The 19,675-nt window shown below is 36.6% G+C and overlaps 1 protein-coding gene and 1 non-coding gene across 3 annotated transcripts in view; one reads left to right on the forward strand and one right to left on the reverse strand.

Moving 5' to 3' along the window:
- PRORP (protein only RNase P catalytic subunit) overlaps window positions 1–19,675 on the forward strand; it is a 121,334-nt gene that overhangs the window by 48,828 nt on the left and 52,831 nt on the right. For both annotated transcript variants that reach the window (XM_057543349.1, XM_007180709.2), the window contains exon 5: window positions 2,071–2,178. In XM_057543349.1, coding sequence (XP_057399332.1) covers window positions 2,071–2,178 — 108 coding nt within the window. The remainder of the gene's footprint in view (window positions 1–2,070; window positions 2,179–19,675) is intronic.
- LOC114237774 (small nucleolar RNA SNORA1) lies at window positions 1,379–1,513 on the reverse strand. The gene has a single exon (XR_003623285.1). It is a non-coding gene; the product is annotated as a small nucleolar RNA SNORA1 (small nucleolar RNA).

Genomic DNA, 19,675 nt, shown 5'->3' on the forward strand with positions numbered 1-19,675 from the left:
ATTCCATTATCTTCCTCTAGAGGTTATTGATTTTCTGCTTTACCAGACTGTTAAACTTGGTTAGACGTAGACTCCAGACTCTGCCACTCTTGCAGTGGATAATAATTGAAATCTTTGTTCGGGTCTTTTAAGTCTTTCATCTGTTGTTTTTTTTGCTGGGCTCCTTGGAGTCTCCTCCACGCATGTACAGATCAAGAGTTAGCCAAGGATTTGGGCAGATTTATACACAGATTTTTGCAGTTCCCTCTTTTCTAGCATTCTTTCTGTAACTTCCCAGCCTCTCTGGCAGCCTCAAAGTCTTCTGATTTCTCAAACCAGTCAGTCTGTGGCTTTCTGCTTGATTTCCAGCTGCCCCTGCCAACCATGCTGACTAGAGAGTGACCTCTGGCAAAAAGCCACATACAGGCAAATTTCTCCTGCTGCAGTTCACTTATTATCTGGTTATCCATAAATAGATAACAAACCACCCCAAATGTAGTGGCATTAAACAGAAACAGTCACCTATTATTATTATGATGATTATATCATCTCATGGTTCTAGGGTTTGATTAAACTGAGTTGTGTGATTTTTGCTTGGTCCTTCTACTGTTGTAATCAAATGAAGGCTAAGTTCATCTTGAAATCTCCCTCACTCTCATAGATCTGATGGTTGATGTTGGCTTTTGGTTGGGACTCAGTTCGACTGTCAGGTAGAACACCTGTACATGACCCATGACCTCTGCCTGGGTTTTTAATGATGGTTGGGTTCAAAGAGCAGGCATCCTAAGAGGGAGAGCCAGATGGAAGCTGTATTGCCTTTTAATACCCAGTCTTGGAAGCCACATAGTGTCACTTCTGCCACACTCATTCATTGAGGCAGTCACAAAGAAAAGCCTCTATTCAAGTGAAGGGAGTTAGACTCTACGTTTTGAGGGGGGAGGAGTGTCAAAGAATTTTCAGACATGTTTTAAAACCATCAAACCTTCTTTCAAATGTTGTGTGCCCTCCAATTTCTGCTTGCTTTTGGTCATTCTCTAGTACCTTCAAATAGTTATTTTTTTATATAGAAAATATTATATTATCTGGTAATCCGTTATGGACTACTCCGTCATTACCAGGAGTGGAACTCCCTCTCCTCCTTTTCTTCCATCCATAGCACTCATCACATTTGACATTTAATATATTAACTTGTTTATTTTGTGTCTCCTCCCATTAAAATGCAAGCTCCATTAGTTGGGGTTTTGTCTCTTTGGTAACTGCTGGGCATACAGTAGGTGCTCAACAAATTTTTTTCCCCCAGATGTTAAATATAGTAAGTACATTGCTATTTATTCCTTCATCTTTTCTAATGTTGAAAAGCCTTGTTATATCCAATTTTTACTTATGAGCCTAGCAAAAAATATGTTACATGTTTCATTGTCACCACTGCAATAAAATTACAGTGATGGAAGCAAAACCTGTGTTCTCAAGGTAGCCACATTAACAATTTATGGACACCATGAACAACAGTGCCCACTTTCAATAGAATGAGGCTTTCAACAAATGTTTGTTGAATGAAGGAATGAATTTTCAACTCTTCAAAATAGCCATAAGTAACCAAATCCTCTTGATGACAAGAGAGGAGTACAAGTTATAGAGTCTTGTTTTTTCAACATGGCTGCACTGATAGACTGGCATATCAGAGATTCGCATCTCCTTGGCTTATAGAACAGGGCATAGAGATTTTGACATTTTATTCTCATCTGACTACCATGTGTGTCAGTGTAGCACACTAGATAACTGGTTACAGATCAAATGAAATACCACGTGAAGTACTTTGTGGAGTGTAAAGCGAGATTATAAGATGTATCAGATAATTACATGCAGTTGCATCTATTAGGCTGGTCTTTTCAGATTTCATTTTGAAACCATCTCTGTGTGTGTGTGTGTGTGTGTGTGTGTGTGTGTGTGTGTGTGTGCGTGTGTGTGTGTGTATTTTTAAGGGATGAATATTTTGACTTACCAGAACAATAATGAAAGTCATAGCAGTGTGTTTATGATAAAGACCTTACTAGGTTCTTATTAATATTTTATCTGACTTTTCTTTTTTAGGAACTTAAGAGATTTCAGAACTTTGTAAAATACCATCCTCCTTTTGATATTGTCATTGATGGGCTCAATGTTGCGAAAATGTTTCCTAAAGCTCGTGAATCTCAAGTTGTAAGTACAAGTTTTATTTTGTTATTCCAAATCTCTAGAAATATTTATTGTACCCATTTTTGATCTTCCTTGGGTCTCTTAGTTTCCCATTTTACCTTCCTCTAAAAATAAGTTCCCAAAAGTGACCAACCAGTCATCTAAGATTCAGTGTTTTCATCTCTGGCAAGTAAGTGGCTCTTACAGGCAGGGCAAGAGTGAGAGATTAAAAAGTCTATGTAATAAAGGGCCAGTTCAGCCCTTTTTGTGTAACCTTTAGCTAACCTTCTCCTAGGTCTCTACTCTTTGGGGTTACTCTATCTTGTCCCTGTGGATCACATCCCTCCATTTGAAATTTATCAACATATACTATTAAGAGATATTAATCATAACTCGCATTTGTGTTTTTCCAAACATACTATGTTCATAAATTAACCTAAGCAGTTCTTTTTTTTGTAAGGTAATTGTTTGTTCTGTCAATTTCTAAGTGTCCTAGTAGTTTCTAATAAGAATATCATGATTTTTTATAGCACTAGTGAGCAATTATTTTAATCCCCATTTTTACAGATTAGAAAATTAGAAAATTAAGGTCAATTTTGCACAGTAAATCCTTAGAAAGCAGTCATAACATCAAAAGTTGATTGTAGAGAGTTCCTGGGTTTCAGACTTGTGGCTCTTATTGCTGGCAATCTATGGCCGTTCATCTGTAGTTAAACTATTATTTCTTAAAAATTACTGCCAACTTAAAAGCTTTTTCTCAGAGATGCTACTAGTCCAATTTGACCATTTATACTCAAAAAAGTTTACAGGTACTAACAAAGGACAAGGTAGATTTATAGAAAATTTTTTGTATGCCTTTCCTTTACGTTTGTGCCTACATTTTTATGGTCAAGTATGTACTTTTTACTCCTTTATTTTTAAAAAACACAAAAGTAAGTTGAAAATATTTCTGTCTCTTAGGTACCTGAAGGGCCCTTTGAAGCAGTAACATGACAAAAGCAAAGCCAGAATAGGAAGCATGAAATTATTATCACTAATGCATGGTACAGCTCAGAATCAGAAGGGTTCATTCCCATCTAATCTGTGAGAATGAGAAGTTTCCAATTTGTTTACCTTCTATTTGACTTTCAGCTTCACACAAAGCACTAAAAATTGGCTTGCCAGAAATATATAGCCCAAATGGGAATAACTTATGCAGGTACCATGTTGAAGATGATGTAGTAAACACATCCCCCAGCATTGTGGGAGAAAAATGTGCACATTTTTAAAGATTTTAGCAGATTTTGGCAGAGAGGCAGAGAACAAATGATGGGCCAGGGAAATCATAGGCATCTGCCACTACTTTTAGCTTTTACTCTTAAAATAATTTAATGTAAGCCATAGTTTATGTGACAAGTAATTGTTATTACCCAGCTTTTCAGAGCACTGTTATGTGTGGTAGTGCACTGGCATTATATTTGGGAAATCTCAGCTTGGAGACTCAGAGACACCACCTGAATAGCATTTAATAGCATTTTAAATAGCTTTAAAGTAGCATTTTAGTTTAGAAATTAAGAACAGGCATTCTGGAACCAGACTTTTTATATTCAGTCTACCACTTTTAATTGCTTTCATAGTTTGAGCAAGTTATTTAACCTATCTGTGCCTTAGTTTCCCAATCTGTAAAATAGGCATAATAATAGTACCCATCTCTTAAAGATGTAGTGAAGAATACTTGGCACATACTAAGTACCTAATAGGTGTAACTATTATTGTGATTACTATTCAAAGTAACTTCCCAAATGGAACCGTAATCTTGCTTTCAGCTAACCCCTGTTTGGCAGTCTAAGATTTTCTCCTGTTGTGTCATCCATGTCAATGGAGCTAAAAGAAAATACAAATCTCTGCCTTAGTATTAGATTTAGCATTAGTGTTAGACTCTAGGTGAGGTACTCAAACAATACTTGATTGAGAATTGAAGCCAGTACCATCAAAAACTTAAGAAAAATTTAAAATTTGATTTTAAGAAATGTTATTTTCTTACGATTATAAAAGTAAGGCCTGTTCGTTGTGGAAAATTTGGAAGTTACAGAAAAGAAAATCATATATAATCCTAACATTCAACAATAATCACTGTCAATGTTTTATTTCCTTGCCGTATTTTTCTGTTGTTTTTTTTTTTTTTTACCTAATTGGGCTCCAACTGTGTAAATAATTATATATCTATATTTTAATTTACAGTTGTTGAAAGCTCTCAGTAAAAATGAAATTATAAAAAGAATAGGAGAAATCATGTACTTTTTAAAAATATTTGAGATGGAAGGACCTTTGAAGCATATATAAAATTCAGGAACCCTAATGGGAGGAATAGAGAAATTTGCTAGATAGTAAAAAATACTATTAACATTGTTTAAAAATAAAAACAAACTGAAAAAAATTGTTTACAACACATGTGACAAAGGGCTAATTTTGTGACTGTACCAAGGTCGCTTATAAGTCTACAAGAAAAAGATGAACCATGCAGTAGAAAAATGGCTTAACCCTATTCATAATTCTAGTTATGCAAATTAAAATGTTTATCTTCCAGACTGGCAGAGATTTAAAAGTTGGTAGTATCCAGTATTTTGAATGGTTTGGAGAGGTAGAGAAGAGGGTATCAGTACAATGTTTTTTTGGTGGGTGATTTGACAATAACTTTGGATGCCTAAAATGTTGAAATTCTACTCTTAGAAACGAATATATTCACACTACTATATAAAGTTATGTGTCCAAATATCTCAGTTATAGCATTGTTTGTAAGCAGAAAAGTGTAATCAACCTAAATATCTGTCAACTTAGGACCTGATATATGTTGAAACATCTATTTTAAATGAATGAGGAAGATCTGTATGTACTGATGTGGAACGATACCCAAAGTAAGTGTAAGAAAAAAGTTGAAGAGCAACAAACTGAATATGGCCCCACTTGTGTTAAAAGCAAACCAAAGGATTACCCATATATAAATGTTTGTTAGGTAAGTTTGTATATGACTAGAAAATTTCTAGAAATTACACATAAAAACTTAACAATAGTTAACTTTAGGAGTTGGGGATAGAGTATAAGACAATAAGAGGATTTTAGTTTTTCATTTATGTTTTTAAAATTTTCTTTACAATGAGTATATATTACTTTAAAATTAAAAATAAAATCACCATCAGGAAAAGTAAAAAGGCGTTCTTGGTAAATATTCTAAAATAACTGTATCTTATGGATTACCACAATTTTTTAATCATTTCCCTGTTGGTGGGCATATTAGATTGTTTCTCATTTTTCACCATGGTAAATAATGCTGGGAAGAAGATCTCTGTGCACGTTTCAGATGATTTCCTGTGAATGGATTCCCAGAAATAGAACTCTTGAGTCAAAGGGTAAGGATATTTTTAAAGGTCTCACTACATATTGCCAAATTGCTTTCCAAAATGATTGTAGCAATTTATACTCCCACCAACAGTGTATAAAAGTACCCAAATAGAACACATTTCTTCAAAGTTGCTTATTACATGATTGCTTCAACTATTTAGTTGCATTTGTGCCATGAATCTGCTACGTGAAAAGCGCTGGACAGTTTTAACCCAGACTTCTTAGATCAAACATTTTTAAAATTTGTAAACAAAGTTTAATAAAATAACCCAGAAAGGAAATATTCTTGACCTTCTTATTTGTCCTCTTTCTCTCTCTCTCTCTCTTTTTTTTTTTTAACATCTCTATTGAAGTATAATTGCTTTACAATGGTGTGTTAGTTTCTGCTGTATCACAAAGTGAATCAGCTATACGTATACATATATCCCCATATCCCCTCCCTCTCACGTCTCCCTCCCACCCTCCCTATCCCACCCATCTAGGTGGTCACAAAGCATCTAGCTGATCTCCCTGTGCTATGTGGCTGCTTCCCACTAGCTATCTATTTTACATTTGGTAGTGTATATATGTCCATGCCACTCTCTCACTTTGTCCCAGCTAACCCTTCCCCCTCCCCATGTCCTCAAGTCCATTCTCTATGTCTGTGTCTTTATTCCTGTCCTGCCCTGAGGTTCTTCAGAACCATTTTTTTTTCCTTTTTTAGATTCCATATATATGTGTTAGCATATGGTATTTGTTTTTCTCTTTCTTTCACTCTTTATGACAGACTCTAGGTCCATCCATCTCACTACAAATAACTCAGTTTCGTTTCTTTTTATGGCTGAGTAATATTCCATTATATATATGTGCCACATCTTCTTTATGCATTCATCTGTCGATGGACACTTTGGTTGCTTCCATGTCCTGGCTATTGTAAATAGTGCTGCAATGAACACTGTGGTACATGACTCTTTATGAATTATGGTTTTCTCAGTATATGCCCAGTAGTGGGATTGCTGGGTCGTATATGCCCAGTAGTGAGATTGCTGGGTCGTATGGTAGTTCTATTTTTAGTTTTTTAAGGAACCTCCATACTGTTCTCCATAGTGGCTGTATCAGTTTACATTCCCACCAACAGTGCAAGAGGGTTCCCTTTTCTCCACACCCTCTCCAGCATTTATTGTTGGCAGACTTTTTGATGATGGTCATTCTGACTGGTGTGAGGTGATACCTCATTGTAGTTTTGATTTGCATTTCTCTAATGATTAGTGATGTTGAGCATCCTTTCATATGTTTGTTGGCAATCTGTATATCTTCTTTGGAGAAATGTCTGTTTAGGTCTTCTGCCCATGTTTGGATTGGGTTGTTTGTTTTTTTAACATTGAGCTGCATGAGCTGCTTGTATATTTTGGAGATTAATCCTTTGTCCGTTGATTTGTTTGCAAATATTTTCTCCCATTCTGAGGGTTGTCTTTTTGTCTTGTTTATGGTTTCCTTTGCTGTGCAAAAGCTTTTAAGTATCATTAGGTCCCATTTGTTTATTTTTGTTTTTATTTCCATTTCTCTAGGAGGTGGGTCAAAAAGGATCATGCTGTGATTTATGTCGTAGAGTGTTCTGCCTATGTTTTCCTCTAAGTTTTATAGTGTCTGGCCTTACATTTAGGTCTTTAATCCATTTTGAGTTTATTTTTGTGTATGGTGTTAGGGAATGTTCTAATTTCATTCTTTTACATACAGCTGTCCAGTTTTCCCAGCACCACTTATTGAAGAGGCTGTCTTTTCTCCATTGTGCATTCTTGCCTCCTTTATCATAGATAAGGTGACCATATGTGCATGGGTTTATCTCTGGGCTTTCCATCCTGTTCCATTGATATATATTTCTGTTTTTGTGTCAGTACCATACTGTCTTGATTACTGTAGCTTTGCAGTATAGTCTGAAGTCAGGGAGCCTGATTCCTCCAGCTCTGTTTTTCTTTCTCAAGATTGCTTTGGCTATTTGGGGTCTTTGGTGTTTCCATACAAATTGTGAAATTCTTTGTTCTAGTTCTGTGAAAAATACCATTGGTAGTTTGATAGGGATTGCACTGAATCTGTAGATTGCTTTGGGTAGTATAGTCATTTTCACAATGTTGATTCTTCCAATCCAAGAACATGGTATGTCTCTCCATCTGTTTGTATCGTCTTCAATTTCTTTCATTGGTGTCTTATAGTTTTCTGTATGCAGGTCTTTTGTCTCCTTAGGTAGGTTTATTCCTAGATATTTTATTCTTTTTGTTGCAGTGGTAAATGGGAGTGTTTCCTTAATTTCTCTTTCAGATTTTTCATCATTAGTGTATAGGAATGCAAGAGATTTCTGTGCATTAATTTTGTAACCTGCTACTTTCTCAAATTCATTGATTAGCTCTAGTAGTTTTCTGGTAGTATCTAGGATTCTCTATGTATAGTATCATGTCATCTGCAAACAGTGACAGCTTTACTTCTTCTTTTCCAATTTGGATTCCTTTTATTTCTTTTTCTTCTCTGATTGCTGTGGCTAAAACTTCCAAAACTATGTTGAATAATAGTGGTGAGAGTGGGCAACCTTGTTTGTTTTTGATCTTAGTGGAAATGGTTTCAGATTTTCACCACTGAGAACGATGCTAGCTGTGGGTTTGTCATATATGGCCTTTATTATGTTGAGGTAAGTTCCCTCTATGCCTACTTTCTGGAGGGTTTTTATCATAAATGGGTGTGAATTTTGTCATAAGCTTTTTCTGCATCTATTGAGATGATCATATGGTTTTTCTCCTTCAATTTGTTAATATGTTTTATCACATTGATTGATTTAAATATATATTGAAGAATCCTTGCATTCCTGGGATAAACCCCACTTGATCATGGTGTATGATCCTTTTAATCGTGCTGTTGGATTCTGTTTGCTAGTATTTTCTCTCTCTTAATACAGTTGCCTTTAAGTGTGCACAAAGGAAAGATTAGGAATCTTAGTTCTAGAATTTTTCATCTTTGTGTGAAGAAGTTTCCAGGGTTTTTTCTGTAGAATAATGTACAGGTCATTTATGTTTTTGCCATGAACCCTCTACATAATATGTGACAAATTCTTCTTGGTCCTTTTCTATTAATGGTCAATTATGTATCCAGCATTGTTCTCTGTAAGTTCATAAATTAGAAAAGACCATTTTTACATTCATTATTTAGGGAGTAACACCTTGACCACATATCTTGATCTCAGAGTCTACAGATTAGGGGTGATAGTGATTTAAGGAGCTAAAAATAAGTTCTGGTTGTGAATTTATTTTCTCAATTTTCATATGCACTTTTTTATATTTTAATTTTTTTGAAGTCAGATTATGTCTTATAATTGATGTCAGTAGAAACTTGCCAGTCACCATGTAGAGCTGAGACTTACTGGTGGTTGTCATTGCCTGGGAATGTGCAAATTTAGCTGTACACAGCTCTGTCTATTCAACCACTTGTGACCTCAGTTGAGTTAGTTGTATTGGCAGCTCCACACGCTGTTTAATTTTAACCTTAATCTTAACTTTAAATATTTGCTGAGGGTTTTCTTTTTTTTTTTTTTAAATGAAAGCTTATTTATTTATTTATTTTTGACTGTGTTGGGTCTTCGTTTCTGTGCGAGGGCTTTCTAGTTGCGGCGAGCAGGGGCCACTCTTCATCGCGGTGCGCGGGCCTCTCACTGTCGCGGCCTCTCTTGTTGTGGAGCACAGGCTCCAGACGCGCAGGCTCAGTAGTTGTGGCTCACGGGCCCAGTTGCTCCGCGGCATGTGGAATCTTCCCAGACCAGGGCTCGAACCCATGTCCGCTGCATTGGCAGGCAGATTCTCAACCACTGCGCCACCAGGGAAGCCCTGCTGAGGGTTTTCTAACCATGCAGTAAAAGGTGGTGGTAATTAACACATTTCTCAGAGTAACGTACAGAATTTTAAAGCAAGGAGAGGTTGTTAGAACCGATTTTTGCAGAATGGCATAATTCATTGAAAGAAAAAGCAATAATCAGATATGAAATGCAGGTAAACCCCCAGTATTCTTCACTCTGTTTTTGCTGTTGGTCTTAAAAGTGATACAAAAGTAAAGGTGAAGAACACAGGTTCTCAGGAGAGTAGTATGTATGTTACATGTCATAGAGCTGCTATGGCGAAAAGTAATTCAGAAGAGCCTTTAACTCAGATATGAAGATTCCTATTTAAATGTTACTTGTGATTCTGAAAAAAAAAATACGGCATGGAACTATATGATTAATATATAATTTTGTTTGTTACTGAAGAAGAAAACTTTTTTTGTATTTTGCTTAAAAGTTATTACTAAATCCATGGTTCATCTTATAGTTTCTGGTGTCTTAATACCATTATAGGATATACTGAATGGAACTGGAGATTGTAAAGTCCCCGAGTAGATTTCACTTTTGGCACAGTTTAGGGTTTTGATCAAGTAATGTCTCATTTCTTTAGTACCTACATTGAGGTATAATTCATAAGCCATAATATTCATCCTTTTAAAGTGTACAGTTCAGTGAGTTTTAGTACAGTGAGCCCTCTGAATCTGCTGGTTCTGCATCTTCAGATATGGAGGGCCAACTATGCCATTTTTATAGAACGGACTTGAGCATCCATGGCTTTTGGTATCTACCAGGGGTTCTGGAACGAATCCCCACTGGATACTAAGGGACAACTCTATATTTACAGAGTTTTGCAATCATTATTGCTATCAAATTCCAGAATATTTTTCAGTCCCCTCAAAGTAACCCCATACCCTTTAGTGGTCACTCTCAATTCCTTTCTCCCCTTACCCTTGGTAACCACTAATCTATTTTCTGTCTTCATGGATTTGCCTATTCTAGACATTTCATATTTTTACTTAGCATGCTTCCAAATTTCATCCATATTGTAGCATGAATCAGTGCTTCATTACGTTTTTAAAAATATTTATTTATTTATTTATTTATTTATTTGGCTGTGTTGGTCTTAGTTGCGACACACAGGATCTTCGTTGCGGCACACGGGCTTCTCTCTAGCTGTAGCACGCGGGCTCTAGAGAGCATGGGCTTAGTTGCCCCACAGCATGTGGGATCTTAGTTCCCTGACCGGGGATCGAACCCGCATCCCCTGCATTGGAAGGTGGATTCCTAACCACTGGACCACCAGGGAAGTCCCAGTACTTCATTACTTTTTTTTTTTTTTTGAACTTTTACATTTATTTATTTATTTATTTATTTATTTATGGCTGTGTTGGGTCTTCGTTTCTGTGCGAGGGCTTTCTCTAGTTGCGGCGAGTGGGGGCCACTCTTCATCGCGGTGCGCGGGCCTCTCACTATCGCGGCCTCTGTTGTTCCGGAGCACAGGCTCCAGACGCGCAGGCTCAGTAGTTGTGGCTCACGGGCCCAGTTGCTCCGCGGCATGTGGGATCTTCCCGGACCAGGGCTCGAACCTGTGTCCCCTGCATTGGCAGGCAGATTCTCAACCACTGCGCCGCCAGGGAAGCCCCTTCATTACTTTTTATTGCTGAATAATGTTCCCTTGTATGGATATGGCACATCTTATTTATCTCTTCATTAGTTTGTGGAGATTTGGATTATTTCCACTTTTGGCTATTAAGAATAATGCTACTGTGAACACTTCATGTACATGTTTTGTGTGGGCATGTTTTCAGTTCTCTTAGGTATATACCTAAGCAGTGGAATTTCCAGGTCATATGGTAGCTCTCTGTTTAACCTTTTAAGGAACTGCCACACTTCCAAAGCAGCTGCACCATTTTACATTTCCACCAGCAGTATATAAGATTCTAATTTCTCCACGTCCTTACCAACACTTGTTATTACCAGTCTTTTTTATTATAGCTATCCTAATAGGTATGAAATGGTACCTCATTGTAGTTTTGATTTGCATTTCCTAATGGTGTATGATGTTGAGCATTTTTCATGTGCTTTTTGGCCATTTATATATCTTCTTTGGAGAAATGTCTATTAAAATCCTTTGCTTATTTTTTAATAGTGTTACTTGTCTATTTAGTTGTAATTTTTTCATGTATTCTGAATACTAGGGCTTTATCAGATATATGATTTGCAAATATTTTCTCCCATTTGGATTGTCTTTCCAGTCTCTTGATGGTATCCTTTGAAGCACAAAAGTTTTAAATTTTGATGAAGTCCAATTTGTCTTTTTTTTTTTTTTTTTTTTTTTGCCTGTTGTTGGTGTCCTATCTAAAGAAATCATTGCCTGGGACTTCCCTGGTGGTCCAGTGGTTAAGACTCTGTGCTTCCACACAGGGGGCTCGGGTTCAGTCCCTGGTTGGGAAACTAAAATCCCACATGCCACGCTGTGCAGCGTGCGTGCATGCATGCATCAATCAATCAATCAATCAATCATTGCCTAATCCAGGACCATGAAGATTTATGCCTATCTTTTCTTCTAAAGTTCCATAGTTTTAGTTCTTGAATTTATAGTGTCTGCATTTTTTTTAAACATCTTTATTGGAGTATAATTGTTTTACAATGGTGTGTTAGTTTCTGCTTTATAACAAAGTGAATCAGTTATACATATACATATGTTCCCATATCTCTTCCCTCTTGCATCTCCCTCCCTCCCACCCTCCCTATCCCACCCCTCTAGGTGGTCACAAAGCACCGAGCTGATCTCCCTGTGCTATGTGGTTGCTTCCCACTAGCTATCTATTTACATTTTAGTGTCTGCATTTTTAGAGAAACAATCTTTTTTTTTTAAAATTGAAGTATAGTTGATTTACGATGTTGTGTTAGTTTCCGGTATACAGCAAAGTGATTCAGTTATATATGTATATATTCTTTTTCAGATTCTTTTCCATTGTAAGTTATCACAAGATATTCAATATAGTTCCCTGTGCTGTACAGTAGGACCTTATTGTATATCTATTTTATATATAGTAGCTTGTATTTGCAAATCCCAGACTCCTAATTTATCCCCCGTCCCCCTTTGGTAACATAAGTTTGTTTTCTATGGCTCTGAGTCTGTTTCTGCTTTGTACATAAGTTCATTTGTATCATTTTTTAGATTCCACATATAAGTGATATCATATGATATTTGTCTTTGTCTGACTTAGTATGATAATCTCTAGATTCATCCATGTTGCTGCAAATGGCATTATTTCATTCTTTTTTGTGGCTGAGTAGTATTCCACTGTATATATGCACCACATCTTCTTTATCCATTCATCTGTCGATGGACACCTAGGTTGCTTCCATGTCTTGGCTATTGTAAATAGTGCTTCTATGAACATTGGGGTGCACGTATCTTTTCAATTTAGAGTTTTCTCCAGATGTATGCTCAGGAATGGGATTGCTGGATCATATGGTAACTCTATTTTCAGTTTTTTAAGGAACCTCCATACTGTTTTCCATAGTGGCTGCACCAATTTATATTCCCACCAACAGTGTAGGAGGGTTCCCTTTTAAAGAAGCAATCTTCAGTAGATGATAAACCAACATAATTTAGAGTATAGTGAGATTTAGACAGGACTAGCCTTGACCCTTTCTAATTCATCTGTTGAACCTTTAGTAAATCTGGGCAAAATAAGACTTGTTACTCACCTTGTAGATGTTTTTCAAGTGTTAAGTGTATTCTGCTTTTCAAAAATATTTATTTGGTTGCAGTGTTTCAGAAGAAGAAAGGTTTTGGTTTGTATTTTTATTTTTGAGAAGAGGGAAGGGTTCTGAGTGACTGGCAGGTTAATTATTGATGTATAGCTTCCATTTTGAGAAGAACAGTTAGAGCATCTTAGCAGGGAATTACAGTGTAGAATCAGTTACTGTTTATCGAGCAACTGTTCCATGCCAGATACTGTTTTAAGATGTGAGGGTATGTCTATAGGCTGATAAATGCTACGAATGCTGGAACATGATTAGGCTGATGGTTATGTTATCTAAACAAGAAATTCATAGGATATTTTGCATCTTGTTGTCTATTGAGAGTGATTCTTGTGTTTGTGTATGACTCTTTTCTTAAAAATTTACTTGGAATGTAAAAATGGAGAATAATGTTTACCCAAAATACATGGGATAAGAATTAAAAAAAAAATTTTAAGTATTGCAAAATGGTTTTGTAACATTCAGTTCTCCAGAACATGTTGTAATTTGGGAGAAACAATGACTAGATTAGAAAGTGTTAGGTATGAACCCTTGTATGGCACTTGAGCCAGCCTTTATGTAGCACTTAGACTAACATTCCTTTTTCATTACCTGCAAGGTGTAGTGTTTTGGATTTTCTTGAATCTGATTTCTTTTCTTTTAATTTAATAAACTATGTTTTGGGAGCAGCATGGATTTTTTTATGAACAGCCATCTCCCAACAACATGTTATTTAGGCTCTTACAAATACTTCTGAGGAAAAGCACTGCATAATGAGAGGTAGAAATTAAATTGTATCCATATTTTTTTAAGCTCAAGTGAGTGAGTAATTGGCACCACCATCCTCCAAGGATTGTAACCTCAACTGCTCTTTTTCACTAGCCCCACATCCAGTTGACTGACAAGTTTTAATGGTCATGATTCCCAAATGTATCCTGTAATCTAATCACTTCTTTCTATCTCTATTAACATCATCTCTCACCTAAACTCCTAAGTGGCCTCCTTGCTTTTTCATCCTTGCCTCATTGACTTTGCAGGAAACTTAGGATAAAATCCAAGTTTCTTATCATGGATTATAGTACTTTTCATCATCTGATCTTTACCTGTTTTCAGCCTCATCTCTGGTTTTTTTCTCTTTGCCTTTCACTGAATTACAGACACACTAGGATTTTTCCTGTTCCTCAGACATTCCAAACTTGTTCCTTCCTCAAGATCCTTGTACTTCGTATTCCTTCAGCCTTTAATGTGTTTCCTTCTTCAAACAACTGGATCATTATCAGCATCTCAAAGATCTTCCCTGATTCTTCTAAAGTAACCCCACTCTGCTAACCCAACCTATGCCTGTATTTTCAGTTACAACAACCTTACTTGTTTCTATGGTGGATTAAAAATGGCCACAGCTTCTTGGCAGTTTCCCTCATCATGAGATGGAGTCTGGTTCCCCATCTCTTGAATCTGGGGTTGCCTTATGACTTGCCTTGCGAATGTAACAGAAGTGACATTGTGGGACTTGGGCTCAGAAGGCCATGCAGCTATGCTGTTACTCTCTAGGAACTACACCTTATGAATAAGCCGAGGTTAGTCTCATTGAGGAGGAGATGCCACATAGAGGGGGTGGGGTGGGGGGAGAGAGAGAGAACTCAGCCTTCCCAACTAAGGCTCCAGATGTGTGAGTAAAGTCATTTGGGACCGACAACCTCCAGGCAGCCTGCCAAATGATTGTGAGCACATGAATGAGCCTAGCCTATACCACGTGGAACAGAATAACGTCCAGCTGAGCCCAACCCAAATTGCCAATCCATAGTGTTGTGAGAAAGTAAGAGATTATTTTAATCCAAGTTTTTGAGTGGTTTATCACACAGCAGTAGATAACTGATTTAATTCCTTCATAGCACTTAGTATCTATAATTACCTATACATTTCTCTGTTAAATTTGTTACTGTCCTTCATTACGATGCAAATGCCCTGAGATTGAAGATCTTGTGTACCTTGCTTGCTGTTTTATCCTCAGCACTGAGAAAAGGGCCTTGAACATCATAAGTGCTCAGGAGATGCTTAGTGAATGATTGAAAGAATGAACAAATGGATATACAGTAATTCAGATAACCTGTTAGAAATAACTTACCTGCTTTTCAGGATTAACTGAAAACTTCTTGAGTTTTATTCTTGGCAGCTTACTTCACACAGTAGCTGTGTGACCTAGGCTAAGTTACTTAACCTCCTGGTTCCTATGTGATGATTAAATGAGCTAATCCTTGAAAAGCACTATTGCAGTGCCTGGCACATAGTCCAATAAATGCAAAAGAAAAAAGACACAACAACCCTGTGAGTTCATTTAGTTGTCTATGGTCTTAACTCTGTAGAAATAAAAGCATAGTAGTTTTTTATGATGTGTTTAGTCTCCTAATTTAAATAACTGACTACTCTTGTAGTTTTTTCAGTTTGGGGTCTTCATGCTTTTTTTTTTTTTTAACATCTTTATTGGAGTATAATTGCTTTACAATGGTGTGTTAGTTTCTCCTTTATAACAAAGTGAATCAGCTATACGTATACATATATCCCCATATCTCCTCCCTCTTGCGTCTCTCTCCCACCCTCCCTATCCCACCCCTCTAGGTGGTCACAAAGCACCGAGCTGATCTCCCTGTGCTGTGTGGCTGCTTCCCACTAGCTATCTATTTTACATTTGGTAGTGTATATATGTCCATGCCACTCTCTCACTTTGTCTCAGCTTACCCTTCCCCCTCCCCGTGTCCTCATTCATTCTTTTTGAACTGATGCTTAGAACCTAAACTTGAGTCTCTAAATAAATAGCTAACTTCTCTGTAGAGTAAGTAAATGAGAAATATATTAACAATATAGAGAAAACAAAAGACAGACTATATTAGCCAGGATAGGCTAGGTAATGCTGCAGTAATAAACTGAAAATTTCATTGGCTTAAAATGAATTATTTTTTTGTTCATGCTATATGTCCATTTTAGGTCATCTTTGTCATCACCATTCTCATTCCAGGACCCAGAATAACTTTCTGAAATATTGCCAGTCACTGTGGCAGAGGGAAAAGGGAAAGTGGTGAAGCACACACTGACTCAAAGCTTCTGCTCAGATATGATACCAGTTAATACAGGTTACATAGCTACACCTGAGTTCAGCAGCATAGGAAAGGCAGTTCTACCATGTGCCTGGAAGGAGAAAGAGGATTAGTATTTTTTAACAGCTCTGATGACTACCGCACTGAAGTTGGTGATGTCTTGCTTGTTACAGTGGTCAAGTCCAGGAGTCAGATATGAGTTTCATCATGTCAGTGCAAACTGTCTGTGCCTAGATTCCTTTTTTCAATATCAAATTCCTTCACTATGGTTTTATGTGGAAAGAACTGATGATTTTATTGACCGTTTTTCCCAGAATGATCAAGTAGGAATTCTAAACTCTCCATAACTCATACTTTACACATACTTTCACAACTTTCATTTTTAGACGGAAGCCACCAAGTCATTATTAATAATGGGTGATGTGAGATTGCCTTGAGGGGACAGGGGCAACATCCTAAGCTTTCACCCAGAAAACAAAGGATATAAAGTAGAAAGCTTCTCATCCTGCATTTTCGCTCTTGTCATCTCCTCCCCCCCCCACCGGCACTCCCACCCCAACACACAGGCCTCCCCAGGAGTCAGTCCTTTTTTTTTTCCCTTTGCTCCTTTTGCAGGTTGCATTTGGGGTTTTCAGTTGTTCATAAGCTCCTCTAGTAGAGGGTGTATAGGGGGAAAAGTACATCATTTTAGTTAATCTTGCTAGCTGTTCAAAACTCTGTTCCCTGTTTTTGTAGATAACTAAGAATTGGTTAAAATGGCTTCCACAGAAAGAAAATTTATAATGTAATTTAAAAGAATTATGGCCAGACATCAGCACCTAATGCTTTCATTCTTACAGCATGCTTGGGGCATTGAATAGAAAGCAGTTTGGTAGAAACACTGCAGAATTTGTTTTGATTGCCATCTCTTAGTTGGTTTTACTACAGTGAGAGAAAAATGGAGGAAGAAAGGGTATTAGCCATTAAAAGTCATTTGGCAGTAGCATTTACTTGGCAGTGAGTTCTCGTTTTTTTCCTGCCACCCAAGTTATTTTATTTCTTTCTGTTGATTTACATAACCTCTTGTAAATGTTTCAATACCATAAAGAACCTAAAATAAAATAAACTATGCTCGGTGGGTTTTTTTGTGTTTGTAAATCCTGGGCATATTTTTTTTTTGCCCAAACTATAGAAATGTTTGGAGTTTGACACCAACTGTGCTTGAAATTATGTTTCAGTAATGTTATAAAGTAGCAAGGAAACTCCTTCCTATGTTTGCAAGGGCAAATGTTAGATTAAGTGAAATTTTTAGTACACCTTCTTAACTTTTAATACTCTTCTCCATCTAATTGTTTCTCGTGTTTAAAGACTAGCTCTTAAGGGCTGGCTTTAGAGGTAGAAGGTCTTGTAACTGGGTCTCAAAACTTGGGGGTCATGCTGCTTTTATTGCCTTCAAAGAAGGCTGTCCCCATGTCTACTCTGAGAAGGTATTTGAGTAATTTTTTTCCTATATCGAAATCTAGAATCAAAAACTTGTCATTTTTCCCAGTTTACTTTCATAAATTTTGTTGAGTACTAATGATTGGAAATAAGTGATCGGAGAGTACGTCTAAGCATTCTAATTTTAGTCAACTACTTATCAATAGTTTCTTTCCAGTGGATTTTAAAAAGTGGTTCTTTCAGTGTTTTTAAGGCTAGGGGTTATGGGAACAATTATTAATCCAGTTATTCCAGGTTAAACTCTAATCCAGGAAGGGACTTCATTTTTTACTTTCTAGAATTATATATATTTATGAGTACTTATTACATTTCTTTAAAAACTCACATATTTTTAAAGATAAGAAAATTTAAAATCTTTAAACTTAACCACTAATGTTTCTGCTATACTTTAGAATATTGATTCTCAAACTTTAGTGTGCATCAGAATCACCTAGAGGGCTTGCTAAAACAGGATTTCTGGCCCTGCACCGAGTTCCCGATTCGGAAGGTCTGGGGGTAGAGCTGATAATTTACATTTCTTAAAAGTTCCTAGGTAATGCTGATGCTGCTGGTTTGGGGACCACGTTTTGAGAACCACTATTGCATAAAAACGTTTTCTCAGAAGTGTACTCATACTGCTTTACAAAAACAAGCAATTGTATAAGTCAAATACTCAAAACTATTAGAAGTCTAAATGATTCTTAGATTAGGAATCTTTTTTAAACTAAATATATGAAACTCATTTTAAAGTACTAAAACCTGTTCCAAAGAATAATATACTTCTTCCACTTTCAAAATAGAAGTTTGTCATGTTTCCATAACCAACAGTTATGTTATCAAGTAGTTATATTAGCATTATGATGGTTAAAGTTACCTAGAGTATGACTTTTAAAAAACTATGTTAAATAGCCCAAAGAGAATATGTTAATTGGAGAAAACCTGAGACTGAAAGTAATTATATGGAGTATCAAACCAATGGAATTGCATGTTTCTTTATAGTGCATCTGAAATAATCACCCAAATAAGTCACTGTTAGTATGTATTCAAAAGCCTGAAGATTTTTTTTTTAATCAGTGGAAACCATAAACTTGGACTGTGAATCTTAAGGCAACTCATCTGGTGGCAGCATTTAAGTCCTATTTCATTGGGGTTCAGGAAGGGCTGATAAGAATTCTCTAATCTATAAGTTTATTACATGGGGTGGGGTAGACCTAATCTTGACTCCTTATGTTTAAAATAGTTAATCTAGCTAGTCAAGGGTGACCCCCCCCCAAATGACGTGGGGAAATAAATAAGCATTAATGGATGACGCCAATCCAGAATTCACCGAAGAACACAAAAAAATGGTTCTTGGGTATTTTTCTTACTATTTATCTTTCATGACATGATAAGTCAGGGAAGTCACATTGCCCTAGGTCAAATAATGCCAAACTGACTAGATGCTTCCTTCCATCCATGTGCCATTCCACCCATTTCACCTGCTTGACACTGGTAAGAATTCTGTCTTGTCATGCCACTGCTGGAATAGTCTACATCACTCAGAATTATTCTTACATGTACCAATTGCTAATGAAGTGAATGATCAACTGTTAGATAAGTGGGTTTTTAGTAAAGTGATCAAAGAAGTAAGTAGAAAGACTTTGAAGGAAGTCGAGCAAAGTTTCTGTAACGAATTTGGCCTCATATCCTTTTCTTTCCAAATATCCCCAAAAGGTATACTCTGCATAGTGTTTGAAACAACATTTCCCCAATTGCAGTAGTCAACTGATCGGGTATCTTAAAACAACATTGTTAGGCAAACAGCATTGCCAAACTCACAAATCTGTTTTCTCTCTGGCAAAATCTTGATGGCAAGTTGATGCTCCTCTTGATGTGTCACTGATAATTTTGGTGTGATAACTATTTAGGGTGTGTTGAGATTGTCTTTGTGAATCATTGTTGTGTGTACTTTGCTTCTATGACAGTATTTCAAAATACGCTTCTTAGGAATGTGATAGGTAGA

The sequence above is a fragment of the Balaenoptera acutorostrata genome, chromosome 3, assembly GCF_949987535.1.
Source record: "Balaenoptera acutorostrata chromosome 3, mBalAcu1.1, whole genome shotgun sequence".
Lineage (NCBI taxonomy): Eukaryota > Metazoa > Chordata > Mammalia > Artiodactyla > Balaenopteridae > Balaenoptera > Balaenoptera acutorostrata.